This window comes from Siniperca chuatsi, linkage group LG6 (assembly GCF_020085105.1).
Source record: "Siniperca chuatsi isolate FFG_IHB_CAS linkage group LG6, ASM2008510v1, whole genome shotgun sequence".
Lineage (NCBI taxonomy): Eukaryota > Metazoa > Chordata > Actinopteri > Centrarchiformes > Sinipercidae > Siniperca > Siniperca chuatsi.
This window is the reverse complement of record NC_058047.1, coordinates 16,343,680-16,369,048: the sequence shown is the minus strand read 5'-3', so window position 1 is coordinate 16,369,048 and position 25,369 is coordinate 16,343,680. Positions and strand designations below refer to the sequence as shown.

The following is a 25,369-nucleotide window of genomic DNA, read 5'->3' as shown; positions in this document are numbered from 1 at the left end:
TGGCTCTGTCCAAAGGAAACAAAGTCAGCCTACCAGCACATTATTTCACATGTTTTATCTTGTTTAATCAGTACAAAAACTGAAGTGTCAAAATGACAATTTATTGTTTTACAGTTTTTGCTAGGCTCCAGGAAGTTACTGCTCCCATCCAAGAAATAGTCTGTCACCTTTAACTAGTGGCCTTTAGAGGTGCTGGTAGGCGGATTTTGTTACCTTCAGACTAGAGCTGCAACGATTAGTCGCTCATCTGAAAAATAATCAGCAACTAATTTGATAATCGTTAAAAGTTAATTAACAAGCAATATTGCCACACATTCTCTGGTTCCAGCTACTCACATGTCAGGATCTGTAGCTTTTCTTTGCTTTATATTATACTAAATAAAATATTTTTGGGGTTTTCCTGTTGTTTGGACAAAACAAGTAATTTGAAGACATCACCTTGGTCTCTGGGAACTTTTGATGTGTATTTTTCCAAAAATAATAATTGCTTTATTAATCAATAATGACATTAGTTGCAGCCCGAGCAACAGACTAGCTGTTTCTCCGTTTCCAGTCTTCATGCTAAGCTAAGCTAACTGGCTGCTGGCTGTGGCTTCATGTTGAACTGAGAGTTGTATTGATCCTCTCATCTAACTCTCAGGAAGAAAACTAATGAGTATTTCCCCAAATGTAAAGCTATTCCTTTAAGCTGGTGTTTAAAACTGGAATTGGGATGGAGGTAAGAAGTCGCAGGTGGCTTGGATGCAGTGCTTGTTTTTGTCTGAGTAGACTGAGCCTTTGGCTGGGAATCGCTGCTCAGACAGGGAGGAGGCCTTGGGGGTATAAACTGTCAAGGACGTAAAGGTCCTGAAGACAGTATGAAGCAGGAGCAGGGCCCGGCATTTGGGGCTTTGGGCTCCGCCTGAGGCTGAAGCCAAGACTGGGGTGTGTGTGGAATAATGTGCTGTTTAACAAAAGCGATATGTTGAAACCAGCACGCGCCTCTCCTGGGCCCCCTCAACGTTCTCCCCCCGGGAGGCCCCAAGCTGCCAGAGCAGGTGCAGGGCCCCTCCTGGAACAAGGGAGGCTCCTCAGGGTAGCAGATTGGGGGTGTGTATGCATGTGTATGTTGGGAGTGAGTGTGTGGGATATCTGTTTTTTGCTTTTATCTACTAGGTTTCTCTCTGGTTTCCCACACTGAACCTGTATGTGTTGCAAATCAACAAAACACTGAAACTGCCACAAAATGTACTAACAAAACTACTTTTGAGTTTGATACGAAATAATGGAAATACTGTGTTGATTAAAGGGATGAATCCTTGGCTGAGCTGTTTGTGAGGATGTCTGAGACCAAGGTTTATTTCAAGGGTAGTTTCAACGTCATTCATCACGTTTTGTCCGCTGAGTTGGTATGTCAAGGCCAACCAGATGGTCCATGATTAATTGCAAATACAAAAGTGTTACATTTTGGCAAAATTTTTCTACAAGCTTTCCAGTATCATGTTACTTTCCCAGTGCAGACTCTGAGACAAACAGTAAATGTTACGATTTCAATAATGGAGATTCTTCTTTTTTTCCCCAAAATGCTCAGTTGCCCAAGGACCATATTGTGTAAATTTAACATATTTAACATTTTGTGTGTGCACTAATCCTGCCTACACATGGGTAAAAGTGGAGTAGACATTGCTCTCCCCTCTGTTCCATCATATTCCAACCAATCCAGATCAATAGTGATGCTGCTTGTTTGGTTGTCAGACTGACTCCAGCTCTTTGTACTCTACTATTGATTCTTTTCTTTCTCTGTTTCTCCTGCCTTGTTAAATTGGACGTTGTTAGACTGGACGTCTCAGAGAGGAAGACGGGCAAGAGGATGCCTACAATTGTGAGCATCTTTAGTGATAAAGAAGGTCTTCTTCCACTTTTGAAAGAGCTCATGGGCTATTGGAAACCAGCAAGACACAATTCAAGGAGATGTAGCATCAAAATGTACTTAAAGTACCAAAAGTAAAAGTACTCATTATGCAGAATGGCCCATTTCAGAATCATATATATATTGGATTATAATTATTGATCACTGAGCATTACTAATGTTGCAGCTGGTAAACGAGGCGCTAATTTTAACTACTTTATATACTGCCGGGTATCTTAATGTATAATAATACATCATAATTTATTAGTTGATTTATATTTTGTATTAATAATCTCAATCTGCAAAGTAACTAGTAATTATAGCTGTTAGATAAATGTTATGGAGTAAAAAGTAAAATATTTATATATCTGAAAAGTAGTGGAGTAGAAGTATAAAGTAACATAAAATGGAAATACTCAAGTAAAGTACCTCAGAGTACCTCAAATTTTACTTAAGTACAGTACAGACAACATCCATGGGTCAAATGTGGCTGGGGGCCTTTGTTGCATACCATCCCTCCAGTCTCTCCTCTCATTCTCTGTCATCTCTCTACTATCTCTGTTGAATAAAGGCAACAAATACCCAAAATATAAATGGAACATTTTATAGTAAAACTATCAGCTCCTCAGCTGGTCAGGTGTCATGAAGATGCTTTGCAGTGTCTTTTTTACACAGCCTGGTGTGAAAATTGCACTTCTCGGTAAATGTCACGCTGGCCTCGACCGCTGCTGCTGTAACTGATATTGTATTCCCTCTCATCTCCCCGAGCACGTCTTCTCAACCTGTCTGTTATTTACCTGCATCGCCTGCGTTCTCTCTCAATTTTTACCTCTTCACCTCTTCCTATCACCCGTCACTCTCCCCTGTTTCTCCCCCTCTCTGTCTCCATCCATCTCACACTGCAGCACAACAAGAGAAATGTTACAGCTGAATAAAACATCACAGGACCAGGGAGACGGTTGTGAGAAGCTTTGACCTGCAGTCGTAATGCTGAAGCTCTTCAATGGAGCATTGCTTATTTAGTAGCTCAGAGATCTTTTGGCTAAACCCTCTCTATGACTGCTGCAAATCAGTGGGATGATTTAGGAAATAAACACTAACTGTGATGTTGCCAATGGAAACTGAAAAATGTCTTTTGTATTGAGCGATTTTTCATTGTCTTATGGATTTTCCTTTGTTCTCCTGCAAATAAGAAGGCATCTCTACTCCTGTCACTTATGAGTCTTTTCATTCTGTGGCTTTGTGATGTTCAACATCAGTTCACTTATCTGTGATTGACACTGACGAGTTAAAGCCCTGCACTTCCTGTTGTTTGAGCGCCAGGCAGGTGATCAGGCATGGAAGAAGACTGGCAGAGCTATTGATCATAGTTCAGGGATGTTTGACACAACGCCAAAGACACAGGAGATCCATATTGTTGAGTTGAAGAGCACAACTGTGGTCAAAAGTTTACATATACTTGTAAGAGACATGCATATTATATCAGTATTGGGATTTTAATTATTGCTGCAGGGTTTTCTTTTCTATTTTTTCCTTCTGAATATATAACAGAAACACAGCTAGAACTTTTCACCTTAATCAACTGTTTTGGTAGCCATCAACAAGTTTCTGGCAAAATTCTGGTTGACCACTCTTGTTGGCAGAATTGGTGGAGTTGAACCAAATGTGTTGGTTTACTTGCATGGACAGTCCTCATATTTTCAATGAGGTTGACCACCCCAAAAGCTTAATTTCAGCTTGATTTAGCCATCCCAAAGCCAGTCAATTACGTCCAAGATTTAACTTTCTAGCTGATGGTTTGATTTTGACCTAAAGAATTCAGAGGTAATCTTCCTTCTTCATTTCTCCGTCCATTTTCTTTTTTAGGTCTGAATGCTTCACCCTTTCTCCCCCAAACATACCTCCTGTCATTGTGGCCAAATAACGCCATCTTTGTTACATCTGATATCAAAATTCTCCTCCACTTTGCCTGAAATATCTCAATAACTATTGGATGAATTGCCATGAAATTTTGTGCAGACATTCGTGATCCCCAAATTATGTTTCTGAATGACTTTGGTGATACCCTGACTTTTCATCTAGCGCCATCATCAGCTCAAAATTTCAATTTGTCCAATACTTTGGTTTATGACTAAATATCTACAAACCTAATGACATTGCCATCAGCCTCAACTGGACTTTGTGTTTGGTAAACATTATATCTGCTAAATATCAGCACGTTAGCATTGTCATTGTGAGCATGCTGATGTTAGCATGCTGATGTTAGCATTTAGTTCAAAGCACCACTGTGCCTCAAAGAGCTGCTAGCATGGCTGTAGACTCTTAGTCTTGTGTCCATTTTCACACCAAAAATTATAATAAATGCCAATATTTAGATAATTACTAAAACTTGTTTGTTTGTCCGTGTGATCAGCAACAAAGTTGAGTCGCGCTAATCAGCCCATGGTGATGTAGAACTCCTTTGAGTGAGGACAGTGTACCTGTGATCCAGCAGCTTCTACATCATGGCAGACTTGTACAAGCAGTTGCATTGATGATCTTGGGGCCTGAAGTTGCTCTGCGATGGCCCCAAGTGACATTCCTGACTTGTGTAAATCTATTATGCACTTTCTCTGATCTGTACTGAGCTCTTTGGACTTTCATTGTGATGTTTATGGCTCAATCTAATGCATGCAGTCAAACAAGCCCTATTTATACAGGCACAGAAGTTACCAACTCTAGTAAATCATGATCACTGACAGAAAGTTAAGAGGTTCAGTGATGTTTTAGAACTTTCTATTCATAATATCCAGTACTGTAAGTTGTGACCATCAGATTTTGTCATGTTTTTAGAAGACCCACAAAAAATGTATAAAAAACCCCAAACTTAATTTGTTTGTGTTTTGTATTGCAGAAGTAACTGAAATCCCCAAACTGCCATGACATAAGTGTCCCTGACAAATGTATGTAAACTTTTGACCACCACCTACAAAAAATTTAACTAAGTTCACACATCCACATTTACTAAATGCAGGGACATTTCCTGCTGATACAGTTACAACATGTTCCTTATCATCATCTGTCTAATCTTAGCCTGGATGCTGGATGGGATTGGTTATTTTTGCACACACTCTGAATATTTATGTCCTAATTTGGGCTATTTTTCGCTCATGTTTTCAAACTGGGTTTATTTATGTGACTAGATACACTGTACTCTCACATAGCCAGCCTCTTTCAGGCATGCAATCATCACACACACACTTGCACTCTGTCAAGTGAATGACATTAGATTACAATAATTCCAGTTTGCGTAAGTCTAAAGCCACAGTTTGTTTGTTGACTCTCAGACCCCTCGCTGAACTTTTACACTCATCTTACTTCCCTGATCCCCAACTTCCCCATCCCTCTCCTTGTGAGAATATAAACAAACACTGCTTTTATTATTGTGGGAAGTTTCAAGACACAACACGGCCCCCTGGTTCCTCCCATCCTCAGCGCTGGCCCCCGGGGTCACGGAGCAGTGGTCAGTCAGGCCTGACTCACAGGATGTTGAAGTAGCATGCCTCAGGGCTGTGGCTGGAAATAGGACTTGGGAAGAGCAAATAGTTAAAGTCTTGATGTCTGGCTTCCCCACTTCTGCTCCTAAGGGACGGAAAAGAACAGGCCACACATACACACACACACAAACACACACTCAAATCTCTCAAACAAATGACAAGGGCTCAGGGGCAGTACTTAAGCTTCATTCCACAGGGTCAATAACAATAGTAAAAAAAGGCAGACGGAAGAGGAAACTAATCACGGATTTTGGCAGTTTGTTTGGCAACCATGTTGCTACTAATTTAGCTTGGGGAAGAGACAGTTCACAGGGCGAAATAGCTGTGTAGACGTTGGGCCAGGTTACTATCAAGAGTAGCAGTTAGTCTCTTGCTCCCCTGTAGTGTTGTGAGCACTGCGATCTGTCTTTGATCCTCTCAGAAGAAGTAGTTCTCACCTTGGATGTGGTGTTTGCAACGTCCAGGATGGGTGGTGTGCGTCTGGGTTTGTTTCCTCTGTAAACATTAATACAATGCTGCTGCATTTATCCCACAACCGTGCCTCGCTCTCAGGAAGTAATTAAGTGTTTCGTCTTTCTCTTATTTGGTCTCAGTCGATCCTTGTGCCAGAGAGAAAATACAGTCTGCACTCTGACCTGCATCAGCCTCTCGGGTTTATTTTTGTATACATAATACATTTTTAAGGAAAAAATATTTGTTTACTTTTCCCCCCTTTACGACACATCTGCTATACATTATTTATAGGTTGTTGAGCAAATACAATTCAATTGCTTGTTTGTAATTTTATGAGATACAAGGTTTAATCCACAGATTTAAAAAAAAAAATTCAATTCCTGGTGTATGGTTAATGCACAATATGTGTCCAACAAATGTTAACAACTATGTCAGTGTGGTGCATGCACCCTGTGATTCAAATGCTTGTAAACTTCCACCACTTAACACTCAAGTTACTGCTTGAAAAGCAGGCAGAAATAAATCTGAAATGGTCGATAAACTGAAAAAGGTCTGGAGCAGGAGTAGGAAATAGAAATTTAATTTGCATATCCAACAACCTACAATGTGCATTCAACATCAACCCACATATCTACAAACAGCAACATCAGTTCTGTCATGAGAAATTTGCCCTCTTTTAAATTCCATTAATTACAATTTCAAAGAACAGATACTCTTTTCTTATCACTCATTAAATTGAGTCATCATTAAATCATTTGGATACAATGTGGATATTTAAATCCTTACAGCGTTGGATATTTCCATTCAGTGAGGACACAGAGGGTCATTGTCAGGTCCCCATGTCACTGGAATCCTGGGAATTTTTATCCCCGCTCTGATCTGCACTCACAAGTCGTCACCTTGTGGATGATTTCACATGCAGTTAAGGAAAAGGGTTCAACACATTTTACAGTTTGACACGACTGCATCGACGTCAAATGACATCCATCTAATCAATAAGCTACTTTTTAAAATAAGATCATAAGCACAGATGGATGAATTCACTAATATTATTAATGGAAAGAATAGTGGCAAAAAAGAATTAAAAAAAATATCTTCATCCTAACAAATGATTCTTTATTCTTTATAATTATTAGAGTCCAAAAAATATATTTTATTAAAACAGGTGAAAAAAATATAACAAGGTGAAACAGTCTACCTGTTTCTCTCACAAAATTTGATGTTTTCAAGATTTTTCGTTGAATTAAGTTTTTGAGGACGATCAGTTTTGTTGAATCAAGTGATACATCAGTGATGCTAATGTTGTGATCTGCCTTATTCTGTCTTGTTTAAACATCTTGTTTTCATTTCTAGAACATTTTGTAAACAAGGGAAGATGCAGAGAAAAAGAATTAACTCACTATGCTGAACCTAAAACCTTGAGAAAAAAAGGCTCTGCACATTTAGGTCCATTGGAGTATTTCATTAAAAAAGTAAAGCTTTCAGCCTTTTCACTTTGTATGCACTGATGAAGGTCTAACGTCCAAAAGTTTGGTTTTTATTCTTATTTTTAGTCCTAAATATGAGCCTTAATGGCTTGTTACAGTAAGATAGACATTTTTTTCCAGTGCTCTGAAAATTAAGTAACCAGTCTCCCTGCTTTGACTGTCTAGAGTCAATAATAACAAATGCCTACTAGAAGAATTAAAAACAGTCAAGCATTACAGTACTTGTCAAATTATAGTTTCTGACCATAATTAAAAATAATAAAACTGAGGATGTTCACTTATGCACCTACACATCAACACTTACATGACATTTTGGATTGAATTTAACTAATTTCTCAACTCACTTTCAACCCATCCTGCTGTGGACTATGTGATCACATAGTTATATTCATTGCTTTAGCTGCTGGTCGGAGGAGCATCTTACTAAACTTGAAAAGAAAGAAAAAAACTAGAGCCGAAGTCATATCGTCACATCCGGGCCAGTCTCTGCTCCACTAGCTTCTGTAGCTCTAATTTCTTTCATTTGTGTTTCTGAAAAAAAAACAAGCGTGTTCCTGTGGTTTAGTTTCCATATTCTAAGACAAACTGACATCCACTACGGTAGTTGTTATAAGAAATTGAAGCGAGCCACACGACATAGTGTTGAGAAAGGCTCTGTTCCAAGGTTGGATTTTTAGCGTAGTTACAAATGTCATTGGGAGTTGAATAAGGTTTTCTTACATTTACTTCTGCAACAGAACACACTCTGGCAGCCTGCCAGCTGCTGTCCATCATCAAACAGACAGGGACACGCCCCTCCAGCCGGCTGAGACAATAGGGAGCATTTCTGATATTTCCCCAAAGACCTTTTTTTCTTGCTTTTAATAATAAAAAATATAAACAATGCATTTAAAAAACATGTTATTTTTGACTACAAAAAGGGATGACTAAATGTGATTTTAGTAGGACTTTAAATTAGCATTTGTGAGTATGATTCAATTGTTCACTTATGTGTGAGCTAATAAAAATAAATAAAGGGAGTTTTCTTTTAACCGCTGCACGCAGATCTGAGTTCAGCTGCCTCTCTCTCTCAACTTTATTCAACGGAAATGTTTCTAAGAACTGAGCTGTTTGCATGATCGCTGGCATGCATGTGTGCATGCACGTGTACGCATTTACGTGTGAAAGGAAGCAACAAAACAACAGTGTTCCCATATTCCCAGTGTGAGGGGAAGTGCGAGAGCCATACTTTGACTTTGTGCAGCACACACTATCTTCCTGAAGCCAACACACCTTTTCCCCCTGAGCCCTCGCTGCTCTGGGAGCTGTGACATTGACCTGACCTTGACTGTCCTATGTATTTACTGTGCCTCTGTTTCTGGATGTGTTGCTCTCGCTGTCACTCTGACAATATGTGGATAAAGCTGTCACTGACACATCCTCTCAGGAAGAGCATTCAGGTTCAAGCTTGCCATGCAACGCTCCTCCCCGGGTCCTTATCAATGATAAAGCTAATCCTTTAGCCCTGCACATGGCCTCGTGGGCCCCCTAAATCACCCATCAGTGTGAGAAAAAGAACAAAGAGCGGGGAGGTTTGGAGCAAAGGAAGAGAAAAACAGAAAAAATAGGGAGAGAAAATGAGGAAAAGACACAGAGGTCAGGAAAGAGAAAAAAGGAGGGGGAAGAGAAGAAAGTCAAAATTGGAGATGGTAGATTCAGATTTGAAATTATGAAGAAAAAGAGCAGGTGATGAGAGTTTGTGCACAGAAAGCGAGGAATGGTCAGCAGAGGTGACCTTGACAGTCTAATCTGCTTATAGATAAATGTGTTGTGGCCCATGTGTGGGAAAACAAGGCTCTCTGGGATGTGCGTGTGTGTGTGACCCAGGGTTAAGTGTCTTACACACAGACCAGGGGTGAACACACAGGGACACACATCACAGTGAGGTGTAAAAGGGCGGAGGCTGGGTTTACTGAAGTTTTCTATGGTTCAGGACATTGTGACATCTTTCAGCTGTCTGTAAAGAGGAAGTCAAACTTTTTCTTTAGAAAATAAACTGCTATATGTCTTACTTTATCTTCAAAGTGGTCGGCAAATTCACTTGGTCAGTGTGACATATAGAATCAAGGGAAGTTGGATGTCAGGAACAAGGTTATGTATTCAAATGGTGGCTTTTTTAACTACTTCTGTAACTACTTCACTAGTTACAGTTACAGTTACTTGCTGTAACTACTTCACTCCAAACACAGACAATTATGGTAGCCTCTTAGCAGCTCCCTGTCTGATACAAAAACTGTTTAACAAAGCTGCAATTTAGGATTATTTTGTATTTTGTCTGACGTGACCAATAGTCCAAAACCCAAAGATATTCAATTTATCAGTAAATATTCACATGTAAGAAGCTAGAACCAGAGAAAAATTACCTAAACATTGTTGCAGATTCATTTTTTGTCAGTCGACTAATCAAATAAGCTCTAGTACTTGTGACAAAATTGAGAAAAAACTAAAAGGTAACCAACTGAATATGAATGTATCTTTTCATATGTTGTGTACATAGAAATGTTGTTTTCTTTCTGTTTTTTTGCATTGAACTGGAACATACTACAGACACTAGCTTGCAACTGGCCCATATAAAGAGTAAAAAATTAGTCAATAGTGAATTTCTAATGCGTGTAAAACAGCATCTCAGCCTATCAAATTAAAAGCTTTCCAGGTGCCTGGTCCAGGCCAATATTATAACCAGTTGCTTGTTTATATTGTGCTCTCCCTACGCGTAATATAACATGTAACCAGGATTACATGAAACTATGTACCTAAGTTTTAATGCTGTGTTTTTGCAGAGTTTTTATTGGCTCTTCCTAACATGGCAATAAATCACTGAATCTTGAGACTTGAGAATGAATATGAAAGGAGAATGGGAAAAGCAGAGAGTGTGGTTTAAATATCTTAAAACATGTGCATGCACAGATTTAGGGAGCAGTAAGCTGATTGATATACAGTATGTACTCTGTGATTCAGACATCCCTAATAATGCATATCAAGGCGCTTTATAGATGGGACAGTGTACCCTTTGTTACAATTTCATTAGTGGCAGAGGAGATTGATCAGACAGAGACAGACAAACTGAAGCTCTATGAATCAATCCAACAACCTGAAAGGCAGCTGTTATCAACATGGATTATCAACATGAATATTGGGCACATAATCATAGTGTTGAGCCAGCCGTGGTGTTCTTTCCAAAAGCTTTAGTCTTCCTCATCAATGGCTTAGTCTGACATCTACTGTTATAGTCAGCAGCTTTTTCTTCCTCACTGACACAGTCAGGGGCTCTGTTCCTCCACTTCACCTGGATCATCAGGGACCAATTCAGTCCATTCAACGTCACCTCATCCCATTCACATACTGAATGGAAGGCAAGAGGGAACTTTATTCACCCTGAAGGAAAAGTTGTTGTCCAAGATGCTCAATATACATATATACTATATATATATCTAGTAAAACACATATATACATAGTATAAATATACTATATGTACATAAGATAAGATAAATGCTAGCAGCTGTTTGAGCCTGTACTTAGGCAGTGCTTTGACCTAAATGCTAACGACAGTATGCTAACATGTTCACAATGACAATGCCAACATGGTGATGTTTAGCAGGTACAGCGTTTACCATATTAACCAGCTTAGCTTAGCGTTTTAGCATACTACCATTTGCTAATTAGTATGGACCAAAAAGTACAGCTGAGGCTGATGGGAATGTCATTAGCTGCTAGCATGGCTAATAAAAATTGTTGAGTGTAAATATGGTCTAACAACAATAACTGAATTATGTGATTAGATCATGTTATTAGAATTATGTTATTTTAGACCATATATTAGCAATAAAAATGTAACCAAATCAAATCCATTCAATAGTCCAAGAGTTGAGAGATTTCACCGCAAACCAAGAATGTCAACCTGCTGGTGGCGCTAGAGGAAAATTCAGGGTCATTAGGATTCATCCTGAGGGGAACATGAATGTTTGTACAAAATTGCATGGCAATCCATCCAACAGTTGTTGAGATATTTCAATCTGGACCAAAGTGATGGACCGACCGACAGGCCGACATTGCCATATATGGAACCATAGGTGTCTAAAAACTAGAATATTATATATATTATTTACTATATACAAAATGAGGCATAAAAAAACTAAAAAGTACGCACTGACATAAAGAGTAACTACAAAGTGTACTGAGACAAACAAAGTCACAAATAAAGTGGGGAGACAAGAAAGTTGTAGTAAACAAACAAAAATTGTACTTTTGGGAATGAACAGGGTAGTGAGTTAAGTGTCTTGTGTCTGCAGATAGCAGTGTTAACTGCATGAAATAGTGCGTATAAGGTGAACATACACAATAAAACTAAATATGAATACATATCAGAATAAAATGATAAAATAAAATAAGAAGGACTCACTAAAAATACCAATGCATGTCATACAGCCCCACACCGACTGCACCTGTACAGGAAGAAGAGCTGATCATGTTCCACATCACAGACCTGCTACAGTATGAGTGCAAAAAGAGGGTAAAAAAGAGAATACATCTGAACCTCATTAACTTATGATACCGAGGAAACTGCAGCTACTTTCTGCAGATGTACCAAAATGCATAACTTCCTTTTGTCACAGATAATGTGATTGCAGTGTATCACCCATGTATTCTGTTGTGTATGTTTTTGTAACCTCCCTTTTCCTGCACGTGTGCAGAAGCTTTGTCATATAAGACGAGTGAGAAGAATAGGTGTGGCCCCTGTAACTAAAATGACAACATACAGTATCTGTGAATGCATTGTGATTGTGTGATTGAGAGACCACAAGGGAGTAAGACAGTGAGTGAGAGAGGAGCAGTTGTTGGTCTGTTTGTGTCAGCTGCAGGCTACGGGGCCTGAAGTGCTAAAAGTGTAAATCACTAACACAGGGAGCCGTTTGAAGAGGATAATCCAGGAACGCTTTGTCTGTTTAAGCTCATGACCCTCTCCTTGGTGGACATCTCTCTCTCTCTCTCTCTCTCTCTCTCTCTCTCTCTCTCTCTCTCACACACACACATACACAGAGGCTGAACAGAGGTTCCTGGCTCCCCAGGCAGCTAATTACTGAGCCTTCCACACCAACAAAGGAAAGAGACTCTCTCCATTCAAACATATTAATCCCTCCATTTACAGGCTGCAGCAGAGGCGACTGCGAAGAGAATGAGCGGGAGTTCGTTATGCCTTCTGCATCTGTGTATGGGTGTGTGTGTGTGTGAGAGAGAGAAAAACCAGACCTAATATGTAGTAGGAGTTAATGTCGCAGAAGTTTATGTTGTGAGGCAGGAGGGAGGGAATGCAAATGCATTTGTAATTCATGTACTAGTGAATGCTGCTTCTCTCCAAGGAGCTGTTATATGTCACCTGACTGCTGCTTGGTTGATGAGGCTGATGCCATATCAAGATATTATTTGGACCTGATAAAGCCCTTAGGGAGCCTTGAGACTTACCTGCACAGGGCTGAAGTTTAAGATATAGGACTCAGTTTTTACTGCCACAGCAATTATTGGCATCATGTTACTTTTCATGAAAATGATCCGAATGAGTTCCACGCATTGAGGTATGCAATTTGTAAAAGGGGAAATGTGGTATCGGATTGGTAGTATCAGCAGATAACCTTAGTTAAGATATTTGAATCAGTATCAGGAGAGAAAAAGCAGATCAGTGCATCCCTAATCAAATAATTTGGTGACATAATGAATAATGAATGCAGAAAACATCAGCATTCATCATGTTTGTCCCCTTATTTATTCACGTTTTTCATGCCTGTAATTTCTAAAGGTTTTGCTGAATAAAGTGAACAGCAAAGTCAGAGGCAGTGTGATCAGCAGAACTCCAGCCTTCATGTTGAGCTTTGACAGACACTCGTTCCCTGCTGTAGGACGTTTCTATTATAGTTTAGAGTTTTAGAGATCTACAATAATTTGACTTGTTTGCTATCTTGCACTTGATTCTAGTGTATACTTGTAATACCTTGCTGGACCTGAAGGAACAGAAGAGACCTTGGTGAAAGGAAATGCATGCCTTTTGTTGTGCCACTGCTCACAATTTTATATGTGGATAATTGCTGTTTTGCCAGAAGAAAAAAGAAAAGATAGACTGTGACATTTGAGGGCTTGAGGAATAGCTTTCATTGATGCAATGAGTGCTGACCCTGCAGCTTTCTTTTTCTTCAGCTGTCAAACTACAACCATCTTTATGTCATTTGCATATCTGCATATCCTCCAGTCTGAATAAACTACCAAATACCAGGTGGAAACATCCAATTCTGCCCCAGAGCTTGTGATAAAAAGAGAAGTGTCAACATGTTCATGACAGGCACTGCAGCTTCACCATATCCATGCTCCCAGTGGAGAATACTGCCTTTGTGAGCGACAGAGGAGAACTCTGTAGAGAAAATAAGATGTTTGGGAATGTTTAAAACCCAATATTTGATTTAAAATTCGTCATTTGTAGTCATTATTCAAAGCAACCATTACCAAATGATTCCTATAACCTCACAATACTGTGTATATGCTGACAGAATGACATTATGTTTATTTGACATAGCCCAAAGCTCCCCAAGCTTGCCTCTCTGGTCAGATTTAATCCTATTTATTCACACCATTGTATGTCCCTGTTTGACATTTGGAGTAACTGAATTGGCTGGAGTTATTTTTAGTGCCACCTACTGAAATTAAGTCGTAGTACAACAGAGCAGGACCACGGCTGTAGTGCTGCACAAGTGCTGCATGTGTAGACTCATAACAGCACTCTAGGTAGGTTAGTGGGATAAAAAAGCCATTCACTTAACCTCCTCTACTCCCACTGAAAAAGGAAATAAATTGGTGTTATGTACAATACCCGAGGGGAAGTGGGACAAGTGAGAGAAGAGAATAAGAGAAGACTGCATGTGCTGGCGTCAGACAGCGTGACTACAAAGAGATCTGTTCGGACTAGATTCCACAACACTTAGTCCTTCAGACCTGTGACATTTAATCTCTCTAAGACCTCATTTACTCTGTTCACTGGGTAACAACATTCCTCAGATTAACAACAAGCCTGCTCCACAAGCTCTTAGCAGAGTAGACCAGTATGTACCCATCCAAGCACACAAACTGCACCCCTGTGTGATAAACAGGAAGCAAATGTTCTACTCTATTCTAATCTATTCTCTTTGATTCTAAGTCAATAGGTCTCATGTTAAGGTGAGAGCTGTCGTAAGACTCAGACATCCTGTAAGTGTTGGTAGGACAAACCTCCAGGTATTGTGTGCAGTTAAGTTCCGTCAATATGACAGATTTAATTATAAGGATATTTGCTATGCAAGTCTGAGGGAACTGTGTGTACCTTCCTTACTGAAGGCAGGTATTGTACTTCCTGGCTGCAGGGCCAAAGCAGTGTGTAATGTTTACACTGCTCTATGACACAGAGCAACTTTGTTTTGCCCACAAATCTTGTGGTTCTATGACAATGTAAAAAAGAAAACCTGGTGAAAATGTAAAATCATTATGCATGTTTTATAATATTTTAATAAGTGCTGGCACCATCTCAGATGATCAACTGTTAACATGCTGCTTGGTTCAGCATGAATGCAAGTTGGGACATTGTTAGCGAAAAATGATTTTTTCATCTTTACTTCACATGCGGCTTAAATAAATGCAGTCTTTTCACATTATTGGGGTTTGATTCTGAAAATACTCTGTATCTGTTTCAAAGAAAAGTTGCTACCTGAAATTCATCTGGAAATATCTAAAAAAAGAAAAAAAAGGTTCTGTCTTCAAAAAAAACCCAAACAATTTTCTAAGCAAATGTCTCACAATTAGCCTGACTGATAAATCAGCCGGCCGATATTAGCTTATCATATATTGACACATATATTGGCCGTTATAAACAAGTAAACAAGTACAAGTAAATAAACAAGCAATACATAGATGCTTAAAGGGACAGTTCACTGCCAAATCAAAAATGCATATTTTCCCTCTTACCTGCAGTGCCATTTATCCATCTAGATTGTTTTGGTGCGAGTTGCCAAGTTTTGGAGATATCGGCCTGCATATTTTTAATGTAATGGGACTACATGGCACTCAGCTTGTGGTGCTCAAAACGCCAAAAAAAAAAAACATTTGAAAAACTCAGTACACAGTAATGTCTCTTTCCACAAATCATGACCCGGTTACTCATATAATCAGATAATCCACAGACCTTGTGAGCAGTTTCATGTAGGAACTATCGGTAGAGAGAAAAAAGTTCCTACATGAAACTGCTCACAACAAATCTGTGGATTATCTTGAGTAACCGGGTCATGATTTCTGTAAAGAGACATTGCTGTTGAGGTCAAATGTACTCAGCAACTCACACCAAAACAATCTAGATGGATAAATAGCACTGCAGGTAAGAGGAAAAATATGTATGTTTGATTTTGGGGTGAACTGTCCCTTTAAGATATGTTTAGAAACGGCTTCACCATCACAGAGCCCTGAATTTATTTTTGTCCCGCTCTGTACATATCAATTCTTTAATAAACACAATATTTAATAAATTAAAGAAATGTTTGTTTATGTTACGTAGTTATGTTATGAAACTACGATTAACTGTTCTATAGTTATTGGTATCGGTCGGGCTCTAAGCAAGATGAATCCCATACTGCAACACTAATCAATAATGTGCTTCTCCTCTACGCTGGCAATCCAAATGGGAGACAGACATAATTTAATAAAAAGATGGATATCTCATTTTAGAATAAAAATCCTTCATATTCCAGCTGAGGCTCTGCCACCTCTTCATATAAAGGGCACAGTAGATAAGGGCAGGAATATTAATGACATATGTTGCACAGATATTATGAGTGATTCCAAGTGTACATTTAAACACAACACTTGATTATGCACGCAGTAAGAGCAGCCACTTGAATCAAGGTTAGTCTTCAAATGATAAGAAATATGAATTGATTTGGTATTTGCTTGAGAAATAACGGTGTAAAAACTACATGTGCCAAACAGAAAAACTGACTGACAGCCTCTAATCTTAAAAATATCACCAAACTGGTTACAGTTGAGAAGATTAGTCAGTCAATCAGAAAATTAACCTGCAACTTTTTTGATAATCAATTAATAGTTTTAGTCATTTTTCAAGCCAAAATGCCAATAAATCTTGAACTCCAGTTTCTTAAATGTGAGTATTATCTGCTTTTCTTTTGTAAACTTAATATATCTGGGTTCTGGACTGTTGGCCTTTGGAAAATCATAATGCACATCTCCACTATTTCTGACATTATATAGACAAAACGATTAGACAGCAGATTAATCATAATGAAAATACGTGTTAGTTGCAGGCCTAAAACTGGTAATTACTGCAGGGCTACTGTGTTTCTATTATTTTGTCCAAACTCTCTATTCAAGACTTCAAACTGGACAATTACATTTCTAGTTGAAACTTCCCATTACCAAACAGCCCACTGTGGTTAATATTAACTAGACAATTTAACAGGTGATTTTCCACTTGAACACACACACCATTCAACACAGGCAATCGATATCAGAAAAGGGATCTTCTGCTCGACATATTTATTTCTATCCACACATCTTTCCAACCCTATTTTCCTCTAATCCAGTGTTTCAAAGGTGTAGATGTGTATTCACCTTCCCCCCTGACAAAGAGCACCGGTGTTCCGACACCAACGGCAGCGCTGGTTCAGACAGTCCGGATCCGGACCCCTGGCGGTTGAGTGAGCCGTGATCCGCCCCGTGTTTTCCCGCAGACCATGCGCGGCCCAGCTGAGGTGACTGGCAGGACTTGTTTACTGGTGGAGAGACTCGCAGAAAAGAGAGACGGAAAGAGGGGGAACCTGAGGGAGAGCAACCGCTAAACGGAACGGGAATCCAAGTTTTTACACTTGACCCGTCTTTTTTAATAATTTTTTTTTTGTGTGTTTACCTGTCTATCGGAGACGGGATACTGACTTTGTGTGTGTCTATGTGGGTTATTTTTTTATTTTTAACTCTATCGCCGACACCTCGTTTGTTTTGGACTAGCTAGCTAACGTTAGCTGTTTTCCCCCATCAGCTAACGTTAATCTGAAAAAAAGAAACGGGCGGCGTGGTGGAGAGTTTTCTCACTTCAAAGCAACGTGTATGTTTAACAGAGCCGTTATCTTTGTCGTTTTTTCCCACCCCACAGTGGATGGGAAAGAAGTAACGTTTACCTCCCAAGTTTTCCTTCTTTGTTTTCTTTCTCCCGTTTTGTCGTTTTATGGGTGTTCATTCGTTTGCGGCGTGGTGGTCAGCGGAGGTGAAGGAGTTCAGAGGAAGGTCGTAGTAGGGGAAAGCTGTGTCGCTGCACGTTTTCCCTGCACGTAGCTGCTCAGAGGAGTTTCCTGGGATGTGCTCCCATCTGTCTTAAAAAAGGGCGAGCTTATGAGAAGATACCAGCAAACAGGCGGTAATTTAAAGACCTGTGGACTTCTAAAGAGAGAGCGCAAACCCTGCCAACTCCCGTTCTTGGCTCTGTATGTGGCGATATCTATAACTTCAGCCCATGTCTGCTGGAGGAACAGAAGAGGAGGCTGTTTTTGTTTTTTGTAAACGCTGTGCATAGGAAAAATACCTCTTTGCAATTTGTTTTTGAAGTGGGTCTTCCCTCATTGGAGCAGTGCATTACAGAGAAATGAGCCCGGGGCCAGTGGACCTCCAAACTAGCCCTCTGCGTGTGGGATATTAATAATAATAATACTGTTATTTCTCTCTTGATCCAGTGGAGCACCAACTAAACAGATGAACGTGGACTGTCGCCTTCACTTATGGAAAATGAAGATCTTCACTCGCACATGTGTTGCCAGAACCCAAGATCACGTTATTTAGTGGTCTGCGTTTTTTCCAGGGCTCACATACATCACAAACTTGGCTGGGAAGATACTCATAAATTTATTACCCCTCCCCCCGGCTCACGGGGGGCAACCTTGAATCAGTTGGCTATATTGGACCTTCATTTTTAAGAAATTGTTTGATACTTTTGTTATTCCAAAATAAACATTTCTCCCTCAAGATTGGAGTTTTTTTTTGAGAAGCTTCAAGAGGAGAGCACAACTTACCCTCAAGTCAAAATGAGACGGTGGACGCTAAAGCTGCGAGCACAAATTGTGTTTTTTATCATCGGCACCTGCATTATATGCCAGTGTGGACTAATAAACGGAGAAAGTAAGTATTTTAAAGCTTTTTAATTTCCCAAGCAATGTTGCTGTATGTTTGTCATGGCACATATTTTTACTGCTAACATACTGTATATTTAATATGAACACATTTTTAGTTTAGCAGAAGAAAGAGCAATTTTAGTGATTTGTTTACTTTGAACAATACAGTAGATATTAAAAGTGTAATTTCTAAGTTTGTGTGAGATTATTGCATCATTTTAGGAGGATGAACTACGATGATAAAGACACCATAAACCTACCAAAGAGGTCTATATAGACACTGTTATGAATATTATTGTGTAAAATACTTAAAATAAAGTGTAATAAGACAAATATAAGCAAGTCTGTCTTACGTCTGACACAAGTCTCTGATTGGATATTATGGGGATAATGAAGCTCAGAAAATAATATGAATATCTTTTGTTTTTATTTTATCAATTAAAATGGTAATTTTAGTCACGGGACTCTCGCCTTTATTCTGGCGCATGCGTAGAGTTTCACACTGGGTCTAATTAAGGGGCTAGTAATTTCAGTTGTTGCATATGCGTGGCTGCGCGCTAATAATTGATCTTCCTCCGTAAAGTTATTGGGTAATATCCCCGCCCCCCTCGCGCTGTCTCTCTTAAAGGTGCATATTTTAGCGGCCTGTGTTGGATGCGCCAGCCCCAGGCCAGATTAGTCGCTGTAACTGGACGAGTGTGGTCTGCTGCAGCGAGTCTAAACTGGGAGTAGCAGGATTGGCCCTGTGAGCGCAGCTAGGCCGCTCATGGCGACAGACACACACCAAAAAACAACACACACACACACACACACACACGGCTCTGCTGCAGCCTGAACGTAAACAAATTAGCCGCCGACGCTAAGAAGTCTCTTTATAGGTGGCGTATAAGCCTACATGCTCTTTAGCTCCAGATCGGTCCAAAGTATGGTCGTCTTCCTCACCGGAGATGTCTATTCTGTGTGGTGTTTTTATCAATGAATTAGGGTTTTGGTTATAATAATAAAACAGCGTGTCCTCTAAACAGTGCCGCGATGCTTTGCCAGAGAGAGCTGGAGATTCCGCTGTAAACCGCCTAATGACCTCGCCTTAATAATTATATCAATGGAGTGATACATCTTCAACAAGGAATTTTGTTTTGTTGGCTGCTGTTGCATTTAAGCAGTCATATAGTGGAGGAAAAGCCACTTATCAGTCTACACACCTCTTTTAAAATTAATTTTCCAGCAGTAAACTTTATAATTATTTGACAGTGGGAGAGAATTGAATGAGAGAAGAAAAACCTTGTTACTTAAAAGTAGTTAATACATTTGACCATGTGATAACTTACTAGTGTAGCGTTATCTCAATTTGAATGAATGAATGTTTCAATGGAAAACATATTCATTGTAGATAAAGAGTGGCTGGAATACAAGTACACTGAAATTAATTAATGCATGTTTTACTTCTTTATCAGTGGTTTAACCTTTGGCCTACATTTGCACTTTGGAGGTTTGTGTTCAGTGTTTTTACTGATCTGTTGCACAAGTCCACAAGCGTTTTTAAGTACATGCACCTAGTGCTTGTGGAGCAAGGGAGCAGTTTTTTCAGTTTAAAATTAGGGAACAAATCACCTTGATGAAACCATTAATAAAATAGCTGTTCCTCTTCTTTAACTTAGTAACTTTGTGGATCCTTAAAACTTTGAGTTGTATTACTTAAAAATGGCTTCCAGTTGCCAGGCCCAAAGGAAATGTTCTGGCTACTTTACACAGGTCATGTATGCAGACAGAACAGAGGCCCCTGAAAGGGGGTCTTATGAGATGGGGCTGCTGGTACCCCTCCTCTCTCTCTCTCTCTCTCTCTCTCTCTCTCTCTCTCTCTCTCTCTCTCTCTCTCTCAGGGATGTCATTGGCTGTTTCTGGTTCCTGATTTACTCAATTCTCTTGGAAGTGACCATATTTGGGACTCTTGAGATGTTTACTCCATGGGGGGGGGCAACAACCAAAATAATTAGAAAATTTCATTCTGAATCCACACGCTGCCCGACATCTCCACCTCAGTCATGGGAAATGGGAAGTGGTATTGATATATAAACCACGCTGCGGCTGTGATCTGCTGACTGCACGCTAGAGAATTTGATAAAGTGTTTTTTTTTTTGTTTTTTTTTACAGGCTGTTGTTCATTGAATTTGATTGGGCTGTTTGTCATAGTTATCAGCAAACAGTTTTCTGAAGTAACCGCTGAGCTGTCTCCTGGTCTAACTCGCGAAAAACAAGTTGTGCAACTGGGAGCCTTGCCCCCTTCTTGTTCCTCTCAGGCTTGTAAGCACAGCTCTGTTGGAAAGGGGTAGTGTGCATGTGTGTATTCATGTGTTGCTATCTATACTTTCCACAATCTGTATGATTTTTAAACCAGCTCTGTCACACAGACTGCAAAGCCTAAAGGATCTCCTCTCCCCTAAGGTTGTATGTAGGCTGTGTCATTCAGCACAGGCATGTTTGGACAATGTTTAACCTTATCGATTAAATTGTGCTCAATTTTGACTGTTTTCTGAGTGTTTTCTTACTTTTAGACTAGTTGGCTAGTCTAGATTTCAATGTCTGTTTAATCGACAGGAAATTAGTTGTAAGGAGCATCCCTAGTAGAGATGCCCTCCATTTGTGTGTGAGTTTGTCTGCAGCCCATTTGGATACTCTGACACTCTTCACTGAAGTGCACAGTGGCATTTTCCAACAATGGTGTGCATGCTGTGGAATGTGTTTGAAGTGGCCCACCATGTAGGTGCCTGTGTGTGTGTGTGTGTGTGTGTGTGTGTGTGTGTGTACATGTATATCAGTATGCACCCCAGTCACCCTGTGCTGTCTGCTGGATCTAATCTCTCAGCTCCTGACTTGCCCACTTCCGGGAAATGTATGTTTTTTTGTATGTGTGTTTGTGTGTGTGTGTCCGGAGGAGGTGGCCATGCATGAGAACAGTGTGTTCAAGAGCAGCATGCTCAAGAGTGGGCTGCCTGTTAGCACTAGCCCCTGTTCCCTGAGTGGCCCCTTGACCCACCACACATCCAATTCATCAAATGGACAAATTGCATGATGTGTGTTGTTATGAAATTAGCAAGAGTTAATGTCTGACAAAGTGTCCGATAAAATAATAAATAAGGTGTAGGCAAAGGACGTCACAATGTAAAGCAGAGTGACCCTTCCTCGACTGAAGTTACTTTATTTCAGGACACCTTGAAGGACATTATTGTGCTTACACGATGGCAGAGAAGAAAAGAGTCCATCACATTTTCTACCGCTTGGTCCCGTTAGGGGTCGCGGGTGACTGGAGCCTATCCCAGTGACTTTGGGCCTTAGGCAGGGTACACCCTGGACAGTGGCCAACTCGTCGCAGGGCTAACACAGACACAGACAAGGACAGACAACCATTCACTCTCACATTCATTCAATACGGGCAATTTAGAGTTATCAATTAACCTACACATGCATGTCTTTGGACGGTGGGAGGAAGCCGGAGAACCCGGAGAGAACCCACGGTAACACGGGGAGGACATGCACCCCACAGAAAAGAGTCTATATTCAAAAAATCATTTATTTATTTATTTATTTATTTTTTTAAGTTTATTTGAAGTCAGTTTAACCCACAGTAAAGTTAGCTTCACCAGTTTTTGTTATAACTCGGCTGATACTGGGGTTTTGAGGCTGATATTGATATTTGAGAGTTTGAAAAATCAGATAATGGTATATAGGCTGTTATTCAGTATTTGACAGATTCACACAACAACACCTTTAAGCCAATCAGAAACAAGATAATGAATAATGAAGCTTTATAATGCTTACTTTCAATGGTAGAAAAAACCTGTAGTAGGTTTAAGCAGAATAAAAATATAAATACACTTGTTGCTGATAAGAAGGTGTAAACATAGCACTGAATCCATATGATTAACATTTTGCTGTTTTTACGTACCATTTCAAACATACAGTACATTCAAAATGAGTGCAAAGTAATTTCCTATAGAAGTATTGTTGTTGTTGACTGTTATTTTGCCTCAATAATAGCTGTTTTATCTGTTGTTCCCATGGCTTGCTATTAGAACAGCCTTTACTGTATGTTTAATGGGCTACATGCACAATGCAGCTGTAGCGCTGATTGCAGATTGCCATTGTATGTTTGGGCTAGTCCATGTTCACAGAGCATGCAGACAATGAAGGTCATGAACTGAGGCTCCACCGGCTGTGTGTTGCGTTTTGAGTGTTGGCTAGGAAGGCAATATGTACAGCTAAAGGAAATTAACTGTTGGGGTGCCTTTCCTAAGTGCTTCCTCCTCTGCACTTATCTTTCCAAGTATCCCTTTTAACTTCTCCTAACATGCCAATGCATTTTTTTTCATCTTGTTTGTACTTTGTGTGTGTGTGTTACTGGCAGTCTTTTCCAACAGCAATACAAGCAGAGGATGAAAAACACAACCTGACCTTTTGACCCCCACAAACCAGTTATTAGGTTTAGGGGGCAGTCACTTTTTCACACAGGGCCATGTAGGTTTGGATTTTGTTTTTGCTTAATAATAACGACCTTCATTTAAAAACTGCATTTTGTGTTTACTTGTGTTATCTTTGACTAATATTTAAATTTGTTTGATGATGTGAAACATTTAAGTGTGAAGAACATGCAAAAAAATATAAGAAATCAGGAAGGGGGCAAACACTTTTTCACACCACTGTATAGCGTGAAGCACTTTGAGTGGTCAGAAGACTAGAAAGGCGCTATACTAGTACAGTCCATTTACCACTTATGCTAGTAACAATATTAATGTTAGTTTTAACAATGTTACAAAATACTACAAGTGACAAACAAGTGTCCTTCATGCAGAATGTAGCTGCTGCTGCTCTTGCCTTAGAAACTAAGCTGCAAACAGGTGCATTGATCTTGACAGAAACTTTACATTATGTGATTGAACAACAATCTGACTGTAGCTCTAGTTTCCTTGTGAAAATTCCTGAAGATGAAGGGGAAACGGGAAAATTTAAACCAGCTGATTTGTCACTAGATTGCCAGTTAGCTCTGAGATGCTACTCTTTTAAGAAAACTGATCAAAGAAGTTTTTCCTATCCAACACAGCTTAACTAATGCCCTACTCTCTGACTCCTATTCCTAGATAGAGAACTGTTTATGTAAACTTCTGCTCACTACACAGAAATGTGGTTGAGCTGGGAGGGGATAGATGGGGTGCGGGGATCACACACACACACACACACACACACACACACACACACACACACACACACACACACACACACACACACAAAGACAAACACAGAGAGCGCCGTTACGCCATGCTGCAACAATCTGATTTGATAGTTCTTGTTGCTGTTTGGATCTGCCCTATTTTAACCGTTGGTGACTTCACACAGTAAAATCCAAGTTGAGCTGGCCCTGTAATGTGGGGATCAGCAAAGGGATCTTTTGCCAGCAGGACCAGACACTGGCTGAGGCCATGTCCATGTTCTTATGTGAGTAAATTGGGAAAATCCATCATTTGGTCTTTATTTTGGCATTCATCAACTACAGCCTGGGGTTTTTGACCATAAAAATCTGATAATTTGAACATGGCTGTCTTGATTTGATTGTGATGAGGAAAATGCTGAAGTATATATCGTCATGTGATCCAGGCTTTACCTATACATCCAAAATGACTCCCCGCACAGTTCGTTATTCACCCTTGCTTAGTTAACAACTGTTCAAAAACAGTGGAAATGTCTTTGGTAGAAATGACGTAAAGCTTCTGGCTCAATTGGCCGGCGCCTGCCCAGTATAAGAGATGTTTTTTTTTTTTTTTTTTTTTATTGTTTTGGCATTTCGGTGGACGGTAGACTTTTTATGTAAGCAATTGTGTAGACAGAAAACTAAATCAAAACAGTTTGATTTATCTACATTAGTGTGAGAGAGGAAGGCTGAATGGTTTGGGTCACATGGGAATTTGTATCTGGGCTCTGTTGGTTACAGTTTAGAAAACCATCCTGTAATTTGAAGGTCACACTTAAGTTGCGCAGTTAATGTGTCCCTCTCTGTCGGACACTGATCTTCTAGCTGTTTCGGGGTTGCCTTTCTGGTTACCCCTGCTCTCTGACCTCACTTACAAAAGCTTGTATGTATGTAACTTTGTGTCTTACAAGGGAAAGTTAAGAAACAGCATCCTGTTTACAGTGTAACAGGGCCGTGGAAAAGATGTAACAGAACGTTGAACAGCTCTACAGTGTGTACATTTATGTATATAATAAAGTTCAAATTAAAAGAGCTAAACTGTACCAGCTGTGCCACGAAGGCTTAGTCCTGTCAGTGATTTAAATTAGATTTAATATTTTATAACGCTTTGAACATTGATTACCATTTAAAATGTATTAATTCTGCCTTTCGAACTTAATTTTATGAACTTATGAAAAATTAAGCCTTTTACCATTAATATGGTCTGCATCTCAGACAAAAAAAATCTAATTTAATTTGTTGTATAACCAATTGAGCAAAAACTTGCAGGGTGTCCAATTGTTTGTATAGCACTGTATGTGCATAACTTTGTGCAAACGCCACCCTCTTTTTTTCTTATCTCTATCGTGTATCTGTGTGCATGTTTTGTGTATGTGAGTTTGTTGGGCTGGAGTGGCTGTGTAACTGAACCTGATGGGTTAAATTTATTTTGAGGACTGTCATATGACTGAGAAGTGGCCATTTGACACACAGCCCAGTGAGTCTCTTAGCAGTTAATTACAACCACACACACACACACACACACACAGGGTCATAATGTTGATAGCTGT

At 39.7% G+C, this 25,369-nt stretch overlaps 1 protein-coding gene across 1 annotated transcript in view; it reads left to right on the top strand.

Moving 5' to 3' along the window:
• The first annotated feature begins 16,941 nt into the window (after positions 1-16,941).
• Positions 16,942-25,369, top strand: part of insrb (insulin receptor b) — an 89,381-nt gene continuing 80,953 nt past the window's right edge. Inside the window, exon 1 of the mRNA XM_044200278.1 lies at positions 16,942-18,587. Coding sequence (XP_044056213.1) covers positions 18,494-18,587 — 94 coding nt within the window. The 5' untranslated portion in view covers positions 16,942-18,493. The remainder of the gene's footprint in view (positions 18,588-25,369) is intronic.